General features: G+C 32.6%; 1 protein-coding gene across 3 annotated transcripts; it reads left to right on the forward strand.

The window, feature by feature from the left end:
- The first annotated feature begins 1761 nt into the window (after positions 1-1761).
- Positions 1762-17934, forward strand: LOC127723066 (delta-like protein C). Of its 3 annotated transcripts, XM_052229506.1 has the most exons (10): positions 1762-1969; positions 3735-3842; positions 4538-4645; positions 9028-9135; positions 10292-10399; positions 10928-11035; positions 11721-11809; positions 13095-13188; positions 14696-14912; positions 17085-17934. In XM_052229506.1, exons 1-10 carry the CDS (start codon positions 1771-1773, stop codon positions 17092-17094), a joined length of 1149 nt encoding a protein of 382 aa, XP_052085466.1. In that variant the 5' UTR covers positions 1762-1770; the 3' UTR covers positions 17095-17934. The 3 variants fall into 3 exon arrangements, with proteins under 3 accessions (XP_052085466.1, XP_052085468.1, XP_052085467.1); XM_052229508.1 differs by lacking the exon at positions 9028-9135; XM_052229507.1 differs by lacking the exon at positions 4538-4645.
- The last annotated feature ends 148 nt before the right edge of the window (positions 17935-18082 follow it).

An 18082-nucleotide genomic window follows, 5' to 3' on the forward strand; every position in this document is an offset into this window, starting at 1 on the left:
TGTTTAATTGTTATGTGATTGGAAATCATTGCAAATTGCCTTATTTAATATCAATCATAAAACATAAAGTCATGTTTGTTAGTGCATCGGCCTAATTCACACAGCTTTTATATCATTGATTGCAATCAATTACTGTGACTTCCCAGTGGAATAAAAACCGATGATTTCACATGTGAACTTAACTCGATAATTTCACTTCTCTGACGCCAATTAACAATGGGTGATGGGTGTTTTCCAGACGTTTCAAGGCAAATTGTGTTATTCGGTCACTCGTTGAATCTTTTCTTTACTTGAACTTTTCGCTTAGTTATTCTATAATTACCTCTGGAAAAAATGTTGTTTATAAAGTTTTAGTTGCTGTTGCATTTATTGACTCATTTATGCATCTTTTTTTTCCATATCTAAGAGGGGTGGCCGAAGAGTCTAAGAAGTCAAACTACTGTATCACCAGCCTGTCAACACTGAGGTTGTGAGTTCAAACACCACACGTGGAAGCTGCATTCGACTTCAATCTTAAATGACTAGGATTTTCAGCTTTCCTTCGAAAGTCGGTGATTCTCTCTGGGTACTCCGGATTCCTCCACTAAAAAAAAATTACCTCCACGTGTTAAACACAAATCAATCAGTCAATCAATCCATATCTAAAAATAAATCTAACAATACAAATATAGCTTTGTACTGATTGAATAAACCTTTAATTGTACTAAATTATGTTGGTATTATTCAGTATAAAGTTTTGACTGATGGAGAGCCCAATACAAAACTGTGCCTCATGGTAAGAGTTTATCATAATTTGTTTAACTATCTTTTATCAGAAAAAACAAAAGATGACAGATAAATAGTTAATTATATAGATATTTTAATGTTTGTCGTCAATCCTAAAGGGACCACCATTTGATTTTCAGGAGCAGGTTGATTATTTTTGGCAAACGGGAAATGCGTTTTAACCTGTTGCTAGTTCGACTTCTATATTTTGCGCATAATTATCTGTTCAATCCAAACCAGGTTAGAATCCTCGTTTCCAAATTCAACCTGCCACCCACCTTTTTTCTTCCCCTTAAAAAACATTAAATTGTCGTCCCCTAAAAATGCTCTATCAACAGTCGACATCAATTCTGCTGGGTTATTCAATGTTCTAATTTAGGATTTAAAACTTCGCTTATCAATGAAAGAGAACATTAAAAATATGGATATGCGGTTTATTGAATTTGAAATTATAATTGATACACTGTGGTAATAATAATTGATACCCTGTGGTAATATCAACGTTATTGAAGTTCGAGTATAGAACAAACACAACAAGGCTTGCGTTTCACAGAAATGTGGAGGACTTGTGATTCCAATGAAGTCTTATACTCTATCAAATGATGAAAGTATCTCTGGTCATACAAAGCAACTCGTACGAACTTATTTGAAGCGTACGCAAGATGAACTGACAGTACATTAATTTTGTATTTAATATTAGACTGGAAACGAGCATAAATATCGCATAAATGTTTTTGTTTCTGTTCATATGAGAATCGCGATTAGAAAATGCACAATCATCAAACTTTGATATTTTTAATATATAGAGAGTTAGCAACTTATATGCATGTATAAAATGATGTAAAACATTGATAATTACTTTCCTTCTCTAGACTATTATTCTTTACAATCAAAATGATCTATGGAGATATATCTTGTAATTGGTTTGAGGAAAGAAGGAAAACGACAATTTCACAAATAAAAACGAATGCATTACACATATTTTATCATCTTAATCTTTTTACAATGAGAAAAAAATGTATAATTGTAGTGTTGAATAATACATCGGTATGTGAGTTGGCCATATGGTCTGCGTGGACAGATTGCAGTGTTTCATGTGGAAATGGTACACAATATAGACAGAGACAACAGAATGGAACATTACAGGAATGTAATCATAAAGCTGAGAATGATACAAGAACATGCACTAATAACTATTGCCAAGGTACGTGTAGTTAAGTTATTAATTATCAATAATTTGAATATCATAAATATAAGTGGAGGTCCAAGGAAACTTCAAAATGGACAAGTCTATAAAACTGTCAAAACAAAACGCTCGACTATATCAAACCACCTGGATAACTGGAAACCAAATGTTTTATTCCTGATTTGCTAAGACATTTTCCGTAGATAATAACTGATTAACCTTTGTTTTATAGCTAGCTAAACCGTCCACTTGAATGACAGTTGCATATAATTATGTTATATTGACAAAATTGTGTCAATAACCCAACCATACCATAACTGGACAAAGCGACAATACTTGAGATCTAGGCGTCAACATTGTGTCAAACTACACCTTTGATTTACAATATAACTAAATAAGATAATCTAAACAACCGTGTAAGTTTTTCTCACTGTTGAAGGTTATGAGGTTGCATATGATTGCTTACATCCACTTTATTTGAACTTTGGTGGATAGTTGTCTTAAAAGCAATCATACAACATTTCCGTATTTTTATATAGATACACAATTAAAAATATTTTCGTTTGTAGTTGATAATAAATATAATATATAAAACATAATGACATGAACACACACTGCCGAATATTTTCACATTAAGTAGAATTTCAATACTTGGGTACACGAAATAAATGAAAATAACACTACAAAAAATGCTTGCGTCCGAAGCGCTCTCCTGAACCTACCTGCATCAGATACTTATTCTTGTCGACTTGTTTCTTCATTCATATGAAACTGAACGTATACATGAGTTTCTCAGGAAAAATGAAAAGAAGCTAGCATTATCCTTTAATGTCACGTTCCGCTGTAAAGATGATGTCCTCTCACTAAATATTCCAAAGTTGATTGACTATGTTGAACAGATCGATCACATCAAATTTGAACTTGAATACTGTATTATTTCTCGTGATTTGAGCAAAAGTTACATGTTCGTGGGTTCTTAAATTCGTGGATTTTAGTTTCTTAAAAAATCGAGTAGACCATTGAAACCATCAGAAACGAAGATTCTTGAAATTAATCATCTGTGGTTTTATAATGATTCGGGACATTGCAAAATTATGAGTTCCAAATGTTAACTTCCTATTTGAATGTAGCAACATTCCAGAAGCGCCTGCAAATGGGGTATATCTCATTGTTGATACGATATCCTAGAAACTGCGTTTCGTATTATAAATGTCTTGATAAAAGGTTTCTGTTTACATGGAATCTATTCAAACAACGATTCCAAGCCGTAAAGTTGAACTTATCCCTACGACCATAAAGAAAAATCTGCGTCCTCTTTTCCACGGTCACATGAGATTTGTCCACGGAATTGTCCACATTATGAGCAACACCGCGGGAGCCATTAGTGGAGAAGGATATGCTTACGTCTGGAACACCTGAGACTACTCCCAGTTTAAGTTGGGGTCGTGTTGCTTTGGTTTTAGTTTTCTATGTAGCATTTTGTGAACTTTCGTCTATTTTAATAGTGTTTTAACCATGGCGTTGTCAGTTTTTTTAACTTATGATTTTTGAAAGTGTCTTGGTATTTTCTGCCTCTTATTATAACATAGGTCAATAGTTTGTCTTTTGAATTGTTTCATACTTTATTATACCGGCTTTTATAAGTAACTGTACATAATAGGATTAACAGATTGTAATTTGTCATACGGTATCATCATTGTGATTAGGAATTTGGTAGATAAATGTATCATGACCGCATATCACTTTTATATTAACTTCTTAATTAGTTAATAATTTATTACAGGAGAAGCACGTGTCAGTAGTCCGTGTTTAAATGGAGGAACTTGTATAACAGCCGGATGTACACATTCCTGTATATGCCCAGAAGGTTTCGCGGGGTTAATATGCGAAGGTAATTCTGATTTGAAGTTTTACACTGAGTAACATTCGGGAAACTTCCACTATAAAGTCTGATTTTTCAAAAGGCAACACTTTTCTGAAAACAAACGAAAGAAAGATGTAAATAACTCAATAACTTTTTGACAAAATAACCAGAAGAAATATTTAATGCTGGAAAAGTATACCACTTTTGCACGGTTTGAAGAAATAAGAAAAAGGCACAATTAATAGTTTAGACATCAAGGTAGAAATAGCAAAATATTATGTTTGCTTTAAGATCATCAATAGTGTTAAAAGCATTTATTAAATACTTATGTACTAAAGCAACGACTTTTCATATTTAGTTACTGGAATTATTTCCAGCGCAATCAGATTAGAAAATAAAGTTTTTTATTTGTCTTTTAGAATTAATTGACACGCCAAGAGAAGATCGCGTTGTTATGATAAAAAAAGAAATTCTAGTATATTTATGTATTAAACACAATTTTAAGTACAAAAAAAAAACATTAATAGTATAATAGATCATGTTAAACCTTTAATGGTGCATACATATATAACCCTGAGGTAACTGCAAAATTTTCCAAAATAATGATTATAAGTCTCCGCAAATTTGTGAAGAGGTCAAGGTAAAAGCGATTCCAATCCTGATATATCTAAGGATTTTGATATCGTGATTGCACTGCAATACTATTATTTTCTGTTTATTAGTCACACCATGCTCCAGTTCACCTTGTTTGAATGGGGGAACATGCAAACCAGCTGAAAGTAGTTATAAGTGTTTTTGTCCAACAGGATATTCTGGAAACCAATGTCAAGGTTTGTTACGATGGAATATTTTGTCAATATATTGGTCGACAGTGGGTGTGTTGTATTCACGATGGCACAAAATATACAACAACAAAACCATTGTTTCTTTGAAAATAAGTATCAAACTTTCATTTACGAAAAAATCATTTCGTTCATGTCAACGAATAATAATAATCGGTAGTAGGTACAGGCGGTGCGTAAATGCTGAAGTGCGCATGCAAAGATATATATCAGTATTTTCAAATTACTTAATCAAACATAAAAAGAGACGGGAATGCTCAGGTGGCAATAACAAATGAAAATCAATGAAATATTTAATTCCTTCTACGAATCATATTATATCTCTGAATCAAAAGAAATAAAAGATATTTTTATAATATTTAAAGCAGAAATAAAAAATATTGTTGAGGTTAATAATGCTAATAAAAGAAAAAATAACAGATTTATTTCAAAAACCCTAAACTACATAAACCAATCATGAAAGTTTTAACTTTGATATAATTATATAATAAAATATATTTATGTATTACCAAAACAACAAGTAGGTCACATGACTCGAGCATTCTAGGTGACTCACATATATGTTCTTTCCCAAACCAGACACATGTTTAAGAGAAAATTATAATAATGTATTCATATACTTATTTTCATTTTCTTGTAGCTTTGTGTTGTATATTTTGATGTATGTATAATCGTGTCTACCTGGGTATTTTGTATACTTAAACAGAACTTTACAACAAATCATAATACCTCACAGTCTAAAAAGCAGTGCAAACTTATTAAAGCTTATGCTACAAAAATGAATAAGAATACAATTAACTTACCGGTTAATATATGACAATTTGTTGATATATATTCCGTAAGCATTCAAATTATCCAGAATATCAAATTATAACTGATGATGGCAAACACGCTGGTTAAATTTACTAATGTGAAAAACCATTAACGGATGGAAATGAACTACTCCGGTTAACATGACATCTTTAATATTGTAATGTAATATATCGATGTACTTTTATTAGATATTCTCCCTGGATACCTTATAACTAATATATCAATTCTACTTAGTACAATGATGTACACTAAGTAAATTGTTAACAGCAATAGAGTGCAATAAAATATAATATGCTCTTATAATATACTCGATAATGGAGTGTGTGTCCGAGCGAGAACTTCTCTATGTTCATTACTTGAGGAATATTTATCTGAAACTCATATTTCACTATTCAGCCCCATTCTACTATTTAGTCAGACGTCAGGCGCTACCCTGATATACCTTGTCTTTTGTTTTTGTGCTCTGGTTTTGTGACGGATTGCTTTTGCCGTCTTTAGCCGAACAGATTTATCTTTTTTTACCTTATCCAACTCCTGTGTGCTGGTTCATATTCTGGACGCCAGTCTTTGCTCCTTTCAATTGGAAATACGGATAACCAAAAACAATAATGAAATTGCGAAATTGAAAAATACTAAATACTAAACTAGTTCAAAGGGTATCTACACGTCTCAATCTTCAAAATCGCTTATCTAAAAATACTACAATCGCTAACATATTTGATAATAAAAATCGTGGTACCCCTTCTATCAATGACTTACATGTCCCCGTCTTTCCAGCAACAATACGGTAAGGTCCACATTTAAAGGCCGCACATTTTCCTTACATTTTGAAACTGATATAAACTGAAAAACTAACAGTGTTATCTATTTACTCACATGAAACAAAGTGGGATGCGGTATTCAGTACGTAGGAGAAACTGGACGCTATTTGTCAAAACGCACGCAAAAACACCTTTATCGTTTTAAAAGACCCCATAAATTCAAAAGTATCATTTATCAACACCTTAAGAAGCACAATCGTCCTATTAAATATTTAACAGTTCAACCTTTAGAAGTAGTAAATAAGCAGCCTGGGGAATCTCATTCAAAGTTTGTACGATCACGAAAAATAATTGAATTAAATTGGATTAAAAAATTACAGACAGTTTATCCTCTCGGTCTTAATGATAATATCATTGGAATTGGTAATATATCAAGAACCGATTCTGTTAACATTTTGGATATAGTTTCTAAAACTGTTCGTAAAAGCCGTTCTCATGGGCGTAGAATAAATCGCAATCAAAGAAAATTTCGTACCAACAATATAAATATTTCGGACCTAATTTCTATTTAAAAAAACCACGGCAGATATTATCTGTTAACCAAGCTCTGTTCTTTACCTGTAAATAAATTACATCAAATATTAGAGGATTGCAAAACAATTCCATATTGCAGTCCTAAGTATGAAATCGTCCAAATTATAATTGCATATTGTTATTCAAAACTGTTTCCCAAGATTGATCGCCCTGAAGATCATAAAAAAAACATTTAATTAAAATCAAATATGTCAATAAAGGTTTTGATTTTGTAAATATTGCCGGTATTTTTAATGATCATTCTGTTAAGGAACAAATTCCTGGTTATTTTGATAATACTGAACTCCCTCTTATTTGTTATGTTTACAAAAAATCTACCCGTTTGTGTTTAATTATAGCAAAGTGTGTAAAGATGTAAATATCAGTGCCAATACACCTACGTCATGAAATTGCAGTATTTCCGAATACATTTATGGCCCCAGTTCCCATGTTATAACAGGAGACCTTAAGATCGTTCGTGACCGAGAGTTGAATTCATTCCTCAGTAAAGGACTTAAATATCGTCCCCCGTCAATTATTAATTGGAATAAGTGTCGTTACATCATCCACGACTCACTCGATTTACTTACTGCTCGAATGGATAAAACAAGAAAACGCTGACTAGAAATCCTTAGATTCTTTTTTTTTAATTCAGTAATGAACATAGTTGATATACGTATACAACATTTTAAAGAACATTTTACTCCTAACAACAACCATAAAAACCCTATTTCTCGTATCAAACATAAGCTAAAAGAATTCGCCAAGGAATTTTTATTTTGTCCCGGCTAATAAGGCTGCCAATAATATCATTATTGTTTGACGTAAATTTTACATTGAGGTTCTGCAAAATGAAAATCACGAATTCACCAACATTCCAATTGACTCCATTTTCAGAAAGTGACATCTGTTACAAACACAAACTAATAGCTACTTCTTTACAAGCAGAACCAAATACAATGAAAGTTCCAACCATGTACTGGCTTCCGAAGCTGCACAAAACACCTTACAAATATAGATTTATTTCATCTTCAAGCCATTGTTTCACTACTAAACTGTCTACTCTACTTACTAGTACACTTGGTACAATCAAAAACCTGGTAATAAATTGTTCCAATAAGGCCTTTGAAAATAGTGGAATTAATTACTTTTGGAGTGTCAAAAATTCGTTGGGAGTACTTGATAAATTACATGCTTATATTGGTAATTTCGAATCTGTTCAAAGTTCTGATTTTTCTACCCTATATACCACTTTGCCCCATAATCTAATTAAGAAAAATTCACACACCTAATTTAACAATAATCTTTACAAATCACAAAAATGTCGGCATTGACCTCAAAAGCTAACCAAACCTTTAAACAGACTTATTCAGAAGGGATATAGTTACGATACTGTTGTCAGTTCATTAAAGATGGCATATTTTGGTATTAACATTGATCCACTCATAGGGTCTTTGCATCGGAAATTAACACATTTATTCTAAAACCAGTTTTGGCATGATACGGGTTATGTTCTCATATATTTTATGATGGTATGATACTAAACCCCTAACGGGAGGGATTGTGCTTGATTTTCATATGATGAAGACATAATCTTTCAATCAGTTTAATTGAAGTCTGGAGCTGGCATGTCAGTAACTCCTAGTAGTCCTTTGTTAATTTATATATCATTGTCATTTTACTTAGTTTCTTTTGTTGCCTATTCTGACATTGGACTCGGACTTCTTTTAAACTGAGTTTTACTGTGCGTATTGCTGTGTGTTTGTTTTTTCTACATTAGCTAGAGGTATAGGAGGAGGGTTGAGATCTCACTAAACATGTTTAATCCCGCCGCATTTTTGCGCCTGTCCCAAATCAGGAGCCTCTGGCCTTTGTTAGTCTTGTACGATTTTTAATTTTAGTTCATTTATATGTTTTGGAGTTTAGTATGACGTCCATTTTCACTGAACTAGTACACATTTTTGTTTATGGGCCAGCTGAAGCCCGCCTCCGGGTGCGGGATTTTCTCGCTGTGTTGAAGACCCATCGGTGGCCTTCGGCTGTTTTTTTGCTTTTTTTATCGGGTTGTTGTCTCTTTGACACATTCCCCATTTCCATTCTCAATTTTAATCATGTTAAAAAAAGAAAAATCAGAGATCAAGATAACAACGATTCCAATCCGGAAATATCTAAGGATTTCGAAATGATGATTGCACTGCAATACTATTATTTTCTTTTTTTTAGTCACACCATGCTCCAGTTCACCTTGTTTGAATGGGGGAACATGCAAACCAGCTGGAAGTAGTTATAAGTGTTCATGTCCAACTGGATATTCTGGAAACCAATGTCAAGGTTTGTAACGATGGAATATGTTGTCAATATATTGGTCGACAATGGGTTTATTGTAATCACGATGGCATAAAATATACAACAACAACAAAAAAACATTGAACAACTAAATAAAATACATTTTTGTTTCCATGGAAAATAAGTATTAAACTTTCGTTTACAAAAAAAAAATCATTTCGTTCATTTTTTTGTAATTTCGTATAACCGGAAGATATATTTTAATTCTGGAAAAGTATATTATTTTTGGTCTGGAACAAAAAAAATTCTAATGCAAAGATCGAGGAATCTAAGAACACATGCTTTACAATTTTTAATCGAAAAAGATCAACTAAATAGTAATCAAAAAAGATTGTATATTGATTACATCATTTCGGATAAAACAGAGTAATCCCGAAACAGAGGTTCATATACAAAAAAACGAAGTCGCTGACCCCTTTTTTGATAACACTACCTTTTTTAAGTTCATGAAATACCTCGCCAAAACAATATTCATAATAATATACCGGTAGAAATGTATAGACTGGTTGGTCTGAAAAGGCCTTAGCTAGATACATCTTTTCATTAGCCGTTAAAGAATCTAAAATAGACTATTGGTAATTTCATTCTTCATATTTTAAAATGAAAATAACGCCAAATTTTTCTATTCAATTTCAATTGTTTAGGACATTGTCAGCCGATGACAACGTTTTTGGTGTATGCTTTGTGCTTTGGAAATATTACCAATAATGAAGTTGGTGTTTACTTAAAGGTCAGGTCAGACATAGTGTTAAAATCACTTAATGAATTCTTATTAACTAAAATGCCTAATTCCCTAATTGATATAATGGCAATTGTATCAATCTAGTTAGATTGAAAATAAAGATTGCTTTCTGGTCTATTAGAGTAAATATACACTCCGTTAGAAGAACGCTGTTATTGTTATATATCCATGAAAAACTTTCACTCAATAAAACGTAAATAGTATAATAGATTTTGTTTTGTCTACTTTGGCACATGTCCATTTATCATATTGAGGGAACTACAGAATTTCCCGATACAATTATTATTATGATCTTTAAAAAATTATCAATGGGTCGACGCAAACACAATTTAAATCATTACATATCATAGCATTTTGATGTAATGATTTCATTCCAATACTTTAATTTTACTTGCTTAGTTTCACCATGCCACAGTTCACCTTGTTGGAATAGGGGAACATGCTCACCAACTAGAAGTAGTTTCGTGTGTTCCTGTCCAATTGGATACTTTGGAAAACAATGTCAAGGTTTGTAAGGATGGAATGTTTGATCAATACATTTGTCGACAGCGGGTTGATTGTATTCACGATGGAACAAAATATGCAAAAAATCTTTTAAAAGAATGAAATATTACAACTACTTCACCCAACAACTTTCCTATTAAAAATAAGTATTTATCATTTCATGCATGTCAACGAATAACAACAATCGGTAGTAGGTACAGGCGGTGCGTAAATTCTGAAGTACGCATGTAAAGTTATATGCCTGTATTTTTAAATTCCTTAATCAAACGTAAAGACTGACGGGGCTGCTAAAGTGGCAATAACAAATGAAAAGCAATGAAAGACAGAGTAAACCATAATTAATAGAACATAACTTTCAAACAAACAACATTACGAAATCATTGGCGCATGACAAATAATTACCCTGAGGTTACTGGAAAATTTTCAGAAATAATGATTGTTATACTGTTAGCAACAATTTCAATCCCGATATACCATAACATCATTTTTATATAATGATAGCACTCCAATTCTATCGTTTTATTTTTCTAGCCACACCATGCTACAATTCACCGTGTCTGCATGGGGGAACATGCACACCAAGTGGAGGCACTTTTGTTTGTTCCTGTCAAACTGGATACGTGGGAAACCAATGTCAAAGTTTGTTACGATGCAATTTTTGCTAAACATTTTAGTCGACAGTGCGGTTTATTGAATTTACTATGGCACAAATGTTTAAAAAAAGACACCTAAAAGAAATAAGAAATTAATACTACTTTATCCAGCAACTTCATCAAATCAGCTTTTGGTTCTATTGAAAATAAGTGAGAAACTGTTTATAACAAAACGATTTATGCATTCATATCTACGAATAACAACAATAAATAGAAGTAACAGGTGGTAGGTAAATGATGCAGTACGCAAGACAGTTTTTAAATTCCTAAATCAAACATTTAAAGGATCGGGGATACTCAGATGTCAATTACAAACTAAAAAGCGACGAAAGGTAGTAAAGACCATTAGTGATAGAAAAAAAACAAACAAACAACATTCCACAAAAATACCTAGCAATTTTATAACTAAGAGCATTACAAAATCTTTAAGAAAAACAAAAAAAGGTGTGTGATATCCGTCTCGTTTTTGATGCTACATACGGTGACCTTGATGAACAGTTTATCGTTTTGGTTAGCGTTTGTGTAATATAGAAAGACATATATAAATGTATTAATAGATCTTTTTATTTGGTTTTTTTTTTTATTGTGCTCTCATTGTGGGAAAGCATTTTTCCTTTACTCATTCCGTCGACAATTTCGTTCTGTTCTTATTCTTGAATTGCATTTTTCAGTTAAACCCTCTTGTTCGTATGGTTGGAAGATGCATAACAACAACTGTTATTACTTTAGTGGTACCAGCACATCTTGGATAGCTGCCAAGGTTGTAAATATTTGTTTACTTTGAGTATTTACAATTAAACGTTTGAATACAATTATTCAAGCATTCGACCATCACTTGGAAACAACAGGAAACAAATGTATGAATCCATAATAAATGAATTATAAAATTATAAGATAAAAAGGTAATGGACCTTTAAAGAATCATTCATATACATCTAATTCTACAACTCTTGATATTTATCCACTCGAGTTGGTTAGATATTTATTCACTCGAGTTGGTTAGCTATTTAAATTCTTGAACGCGAGGTTTACCAAACATTTTCAAATTTGAAAGTTAAACTATTTAGCTTTATGTTGAGACTTATTACCTTCTTTAATCTTTATTTGTTTCTATAGTTTGGTAACAATTACACTCATAATTTGCTTTATCGCATATAGCAAGACATAACAATAGACTACACTTATACTGGAAATAAGAAGATTGGCATCTTTACTTGAAGATATGTGTAAAATACAATACAATACAGTTTATCTATGTATACATGTGCGTATTTCTGTGTGTTTGTTTATTCTGCATTGGCTAGAGATATAGGGGAAGGGTTGAGATCTCACAAAACATGTTTAACCCCGCCGCATTTTTGCACCTGTCCCAAGTCAGGAGCCTCTGTCCTTTGTTAGTCTTCTAATTTTTTAAATTTTAGTTCATTTTTATGTTTAGGAGTTTAGTATGACGTCCATTTTCACTTAACTAGTATACATTTTACTTCGGGGCCAACTGAAGCCCGCCTCCGAGTGCGGGATTTTCTCGCTGCGTTGAAGACCATTGGTGGCCTTCGCCTGTTATCTGCTCTTTGGTCGGGTTGTTGTCTCTTTGACACATTCCCCATTTACATTCTCAATTTTAATTTTATACATGTGTTATATAAAACATCCTGACTTTTGCTTGGCTGAACATAACACTTCTCAATGGTTGATCGATTTTTTTTATAAAAAAGAAGAACGATGAAAATCTCGAATGTTGTTTTTTTTTAAAGATAGTGATAACGGTAATAAACGTTTACGTTTCCTTAGGAACCAGATTTATTTTAACCACATTTAGGAAACCGACATTGCCACATTGATAATGTTTAGGAAAGCATAATTCTGTGGTCAGTAATTCGTTTATTATATTCCTTCTCATTATAGTTGTCTTTTGTTTGTTTGACTTTTGGTGGTCACCATTTCTCCTACATTTTGCTGTGGAATGCAAGAAACTTAACACAGATGTTTACTTTTACGTTGAGTTGTGCATATTTGTTTTAATAAATATAAGGATGTATTTTCAGAGAGCTTGCTATCGGTATAATAGTATGCTTGCAGAAGCAACAACAAGTAGTGAGATAAGGTTTCTTAAGACAAATGCAGAAAGGGATGGAAAAAGTAAGTACCTGCAATTGTAAAAGTGCACTGTTTAGTAATTTTTTTTTACCAAAAAACAAATTTAAGGATCTAGAAATGAAATCTACTAAAACACAAAAAATAATAACTATATAAACAAAATTAAATAAGTGTATATAAAATGTGTATTGGGAACTTGTCTAAAAGGTTTACGTTCTAAATACTAACTAATGGATAATCTGAAACTCTTAAATAAACATAATACATCTCACTATTTTAATGTTCACTTAAACCGCTTAAAGTTTGACAGTCACTTTTAAAGATTAAGTTTGCTCTTGGTAGCGAAGTCTATTAAATGGCATACACTAGTGTTTCAATAAGGTTTTTCAAAACTATCTGTATTTTGTATTCATTCCCATGATTTATCCATGTACCATTTAAGCCATGATCAGTGAATAAAAATGAATCAATTATAATCACAGCATATCTTTTCTTATATTTATTAAACTTTTAAACTTTGCATTGAATAATACTAAAATTGTATTGATTGCGTGCGTCCAAAAAGCCTTTCTGGTTTTATCTTCATTTAGAGCGTACTAAATATAGTTAGTTCTGGAATCATTCGTCGTAAACACTGACACTAGAACTTTACCATTATAAAACTACATCAGAGTACAGTCATAATTCAAAATAGTAGGCAACTGTAGTAAACGCAATGTTGTAAGATCATTTAATCATTCTGCTATTCCAGCAGGAGTTTTATGGTTTTACACTCGTACATGTTTTGTTTTAAGTTTGGCTTACAAAACTGGTCTAGAACGAACTTAACGTGCGCAATTATCTGTATATGTTTTATCTTCAACATAGTAATATTTTATTTGTCTTTGCAACTGTTTTGATTTGAGCGCCACTAATAAGTACAATAATCGCTAGTCTGTTTTGATTTGAGCGCCACTAATAAGTACAATAATCGCTAGTCTGTTTTGATTTGAGCGCCTCTAATAAGTACAATAATCGCTCGTCTATTTTGATTTGAGCGCCATTAATAAGTACAATAATCGCTCGTCTGTTTTGATATGAGCCCCACTAATAAGTACAATAATCGCTCGTCTGTTTTGATTTGAGCGCCACTAATAAGTACAATAATCGCTCGTCTGTTTTGATTTGAGCGCCACTAATAAGTACAATAATTGCTAGTCTGTTTTGATTTGAGCGCCACTAATAAGTAGAATAATCGCTAGTCTGTTTTGATTTGAGCGCCACTAATAAGTACAATAATCGCTCGTCTGTTTTGATTTGAGCCCCACTCATAAGTACAATAATTGCTAGTCTGTTTTAATTTGAGCGCCACTAATAAGTACAATAATCGCTAGTCTGTTTTGATTTGAGTGCCACTAATAAGTACAATAATCGCTCGTCTGTTTTGATTTGAGCGCCACTAATAAGTACAATAATCGCTCATCTGGCGTACCAAATTAAAAGCCTGGTATTTTTTATGAGATTTTATATTATTGAAATACATATATTACTCTCAAACAAATATTTTCAGCTTTTTGGCTTGGTGGATCAGATCTGGTTAGAGAAGGTGCATGGGTGTGGACAACAAGTGGACAGAGATTTACAGTAACGGATTGGCATAGACGTACTATACATGAACCAAACAATCAAAATGGAAACGAACATTGTTTGAATATTAATGAAAGATTGGACTATGAATGGAATGATGGACAATGTTCAGAAAGTAATAACTACATATGCAAAAAACCGTTAGTACATTCTTAATTGTTATACATTATATTTGTAAATAACATACCTGATATTTTGCCGCTTTCTTGTCTATCGACCAAAGTCGATCCAACAACAGACAAATTCGAAACGTCCCAAACGTTCCAGCCCAAGTCGATCCGGCAAATATTTCAAGTCGATCAAGCCCCATTTTGAAAAATATTCACAAAGAATAAAAATAATATATATGATTTGCAGTTCAAAAACATACAAAAATTTGTAAAACCTACTCAAATTGAGATATGTTGTCAGGAATATGACAGTTGTTTTCCATTCGTTTGATGTGTTTTACCTGATGATTTTGCCATTTGATAAGGAACTTTCCGTTTTGAATTTTCCTATGAGTTCGGTATTTTTGTTGTTTTACGATTTTCTAATTGGATTAATCATCATTACTAATTCCTAAAAGTAAAAATATTCCTTCGATTATCCATCGACGACATTTTCACAAAGTTTTCATTTCCTTTCGATTTTTGCGTAATTATCATTATTTTACTATGGGGGCCTAATCGACTTGGGGCCAGAACGACTTGGTCCGGATCAACATGTGCCGATTCAATGCAGAATTCAATTAAGAAAAAAAGTAAATGTATACCGGTAGTTATTACATCTACGTTTTGATCACACTAAGGATGATTCATAGTTCTGCTGATATTCATAAAAAAAATTAAAGTTTTAGATTGTGTATCCAACCATACTTAACAACATGTAAACTGTTTCTTAGAAATTTGCAGAATCGTGCGTTCTGTACGCTTCAGCTGTATCTCTATATAAATTTGAGTTGCCATCATACGATCTTTGCATCCTTTTATTGAAAAATTATATATTATTGATAAGTGGTGTTGCTAGTCTTCCTCACTCCAATTTTTGTTTTGTTTTTGGCTGCAATGTGTATCTTTGTCAGAGGCAAAACTATTAAAAAAAGTAAGACGAAGAATACCAAAGAGACATTTAAACTGATAAGTCGAAAATAAACAGATAACATCATGGCTAAAAAAGAAAAAGACAAAAAGACAAACAATAGTACACCAAACACAACATAGAAAACCAAAGAGTGAGCAACGCGAATCCCACCAAAAGCTTTGGGTGATCTGAGGTGCTCAGGAAGAGTAAGCAGATCTTGATTCACATGTGGCTTCCGTCGTGTTGCTCATGTTAGAACAAACCCGATGATAAGTCTAAATGGGTAGGTCACATTCGGGGAATAGGGGACGGGATTGTAGTAACGACCATTGGAACATACCCGTTCTCATTTATGAAACAGATATTCCATCACAATGAACCAACTCGTGATGGCGTTCGTAAAATATACACATCGACAAGTTCAACTTAACAACTTGGAAATCTTGGTTTAATATCTTCCTTGTGAGCAGCAACCCTATATAAAGGAAATCACGATAGGAAATACAAGCCCTGGAATATCGTATCAACTAGGAGATATATACTCCGTATGCAGGCGCTGCTGGAATGTGACTATATAAAAATTCACAATTGGAAAGCTGAAATCATCTCTTTTGTCGAAAAGTTTTGTTTTCAACCCACCATCATTTTCAATTTTTAGATGTAAGTCATGATATGACACAGACTTAACTGTATTAGTTGTATCCTTTATCTCCAGTTTGATGGGGTAGATGCGTTAAACATAGTCACCAAATTTTGAATTATTTAGTGAGAGACCATCATCTATAAAACGGAAAGTAAAGTTAAAGGATTCTGCTGACTTCTTTTCTTTCTTCCTAAAAAGTTCCTGTATGAAGTAAGCCTCTTATGAATAAAGGAACAAGTCAGCAAAAAGAGGAGCACAATTGGTTTCCATGGGAATTCCGATTGTTTGTTGAAAAACACGTCCTCTGAACGTAACAAATATGTTGTCAATCAAGAAATCAAGCATCTAGATAATGTCATTTTCAGAGAATGTTTTGTTTGAATCAGAATGATTTTTTACAAAGTACGATTTATCTATTTAGAAAGTTCAAAAAGACCATAACAATTAGTTCTCTATAACTATGACATAACAAGCTTTAAGTCAAACAAAGCATGTTCTTTCAATGCATCGTCTACGAAAGTTGACGACACAAAATGTTTCAATTGATTTGATTGCACAATCAATTCCCCATTAATACACGCCTATTTCAATGTTATTTTCATTTCAGATTGATGTGAGTTATATGAAAGAAAGAACACACAACGAGTTGAATTGTTTAAATTAGTTATAAATATTACTGTAAATAACAGATGGGAAGTTATATTGTTACTTTCTCTTTGCTCTTATCTCTAACATGCTACATATGCTCGATATGTATATATAAAACTGTTTCATAAAGCTACTCATATCCAGCCTTACTTCTAGACAAGAATAAACCTCCAAGAACCATGTTTTATGGAAACTATACATATTTGTATTGTTGTAGTTGGTAAATCGATACTCCAACTTAATCGTTCTGTGAAGGTTTTTTAGACTCCTGTAAACAGGATCTTTTTAGCAACATGAAGCACTTAAATATCAACCCGATTTATTGGTTGTATTCGTGTTCCTTAGACCATGTAGACTGTATGTAGTGTTTTGTGAAATTTTGCATTATCGTCGTTCGTTTTTCCCGTGGTGTTGTCAGATTGTTTTCGACCTACTAGTTTTGAATGTTCTCCTGGTATCTTTTCTCACTTTTTTAGCATCAGACTTTAAGGACTAAAAGAGAAGCGAAAGATAAAAAAGGGACATTCAAACTCATAAGTCGAAAATAAACGGAAAACTCCATGGCTAAAAAAGAAAAAGACAAACAGACAAACAATAGTACACAAAACACAACATAGAAAACTAAAGACTAACAACACGAACCCCACCAAAAACTGGGGGCGATCCCAGGTGCTCCGGAAGGGTAAGCAGATCCTTGATTTGAGTTTCCATTAAGATGATTTGTATTACTTATGTACATTGACATGCTTTAGATACCATTAAATAAATGTATCTGAAAATAACTGATGTGAAATTCTTGATAAATAAAAATAATGTTCAAACTGATTGTTATTTTCTTTTACGTCTCCTCGAGTCCATTACTAGTATTAAGAAGCACTGGAAGAACTGTATCGTCCTGTATTGGATACCTAAACTAAATAACTGTCCTTACAAACAACGTTATATTGCTGGGTTTTC

Source organism: Mytilus californianus, unplaced genomic scaffold, assembly GCF_021869535.1.
Source record: "Mytilus californianus isolate M0D057914Y unplaced genomic scaffold, xbMytCali1.0.p SCAF_13, whole genome shotgun sequence".
Taxonomy (NCBI): Eukaryota; Metazoa; Mollusca; class Bivalvia; order Mytilida; family Mytilidae; genus Mytilus; species Mytilus californianus.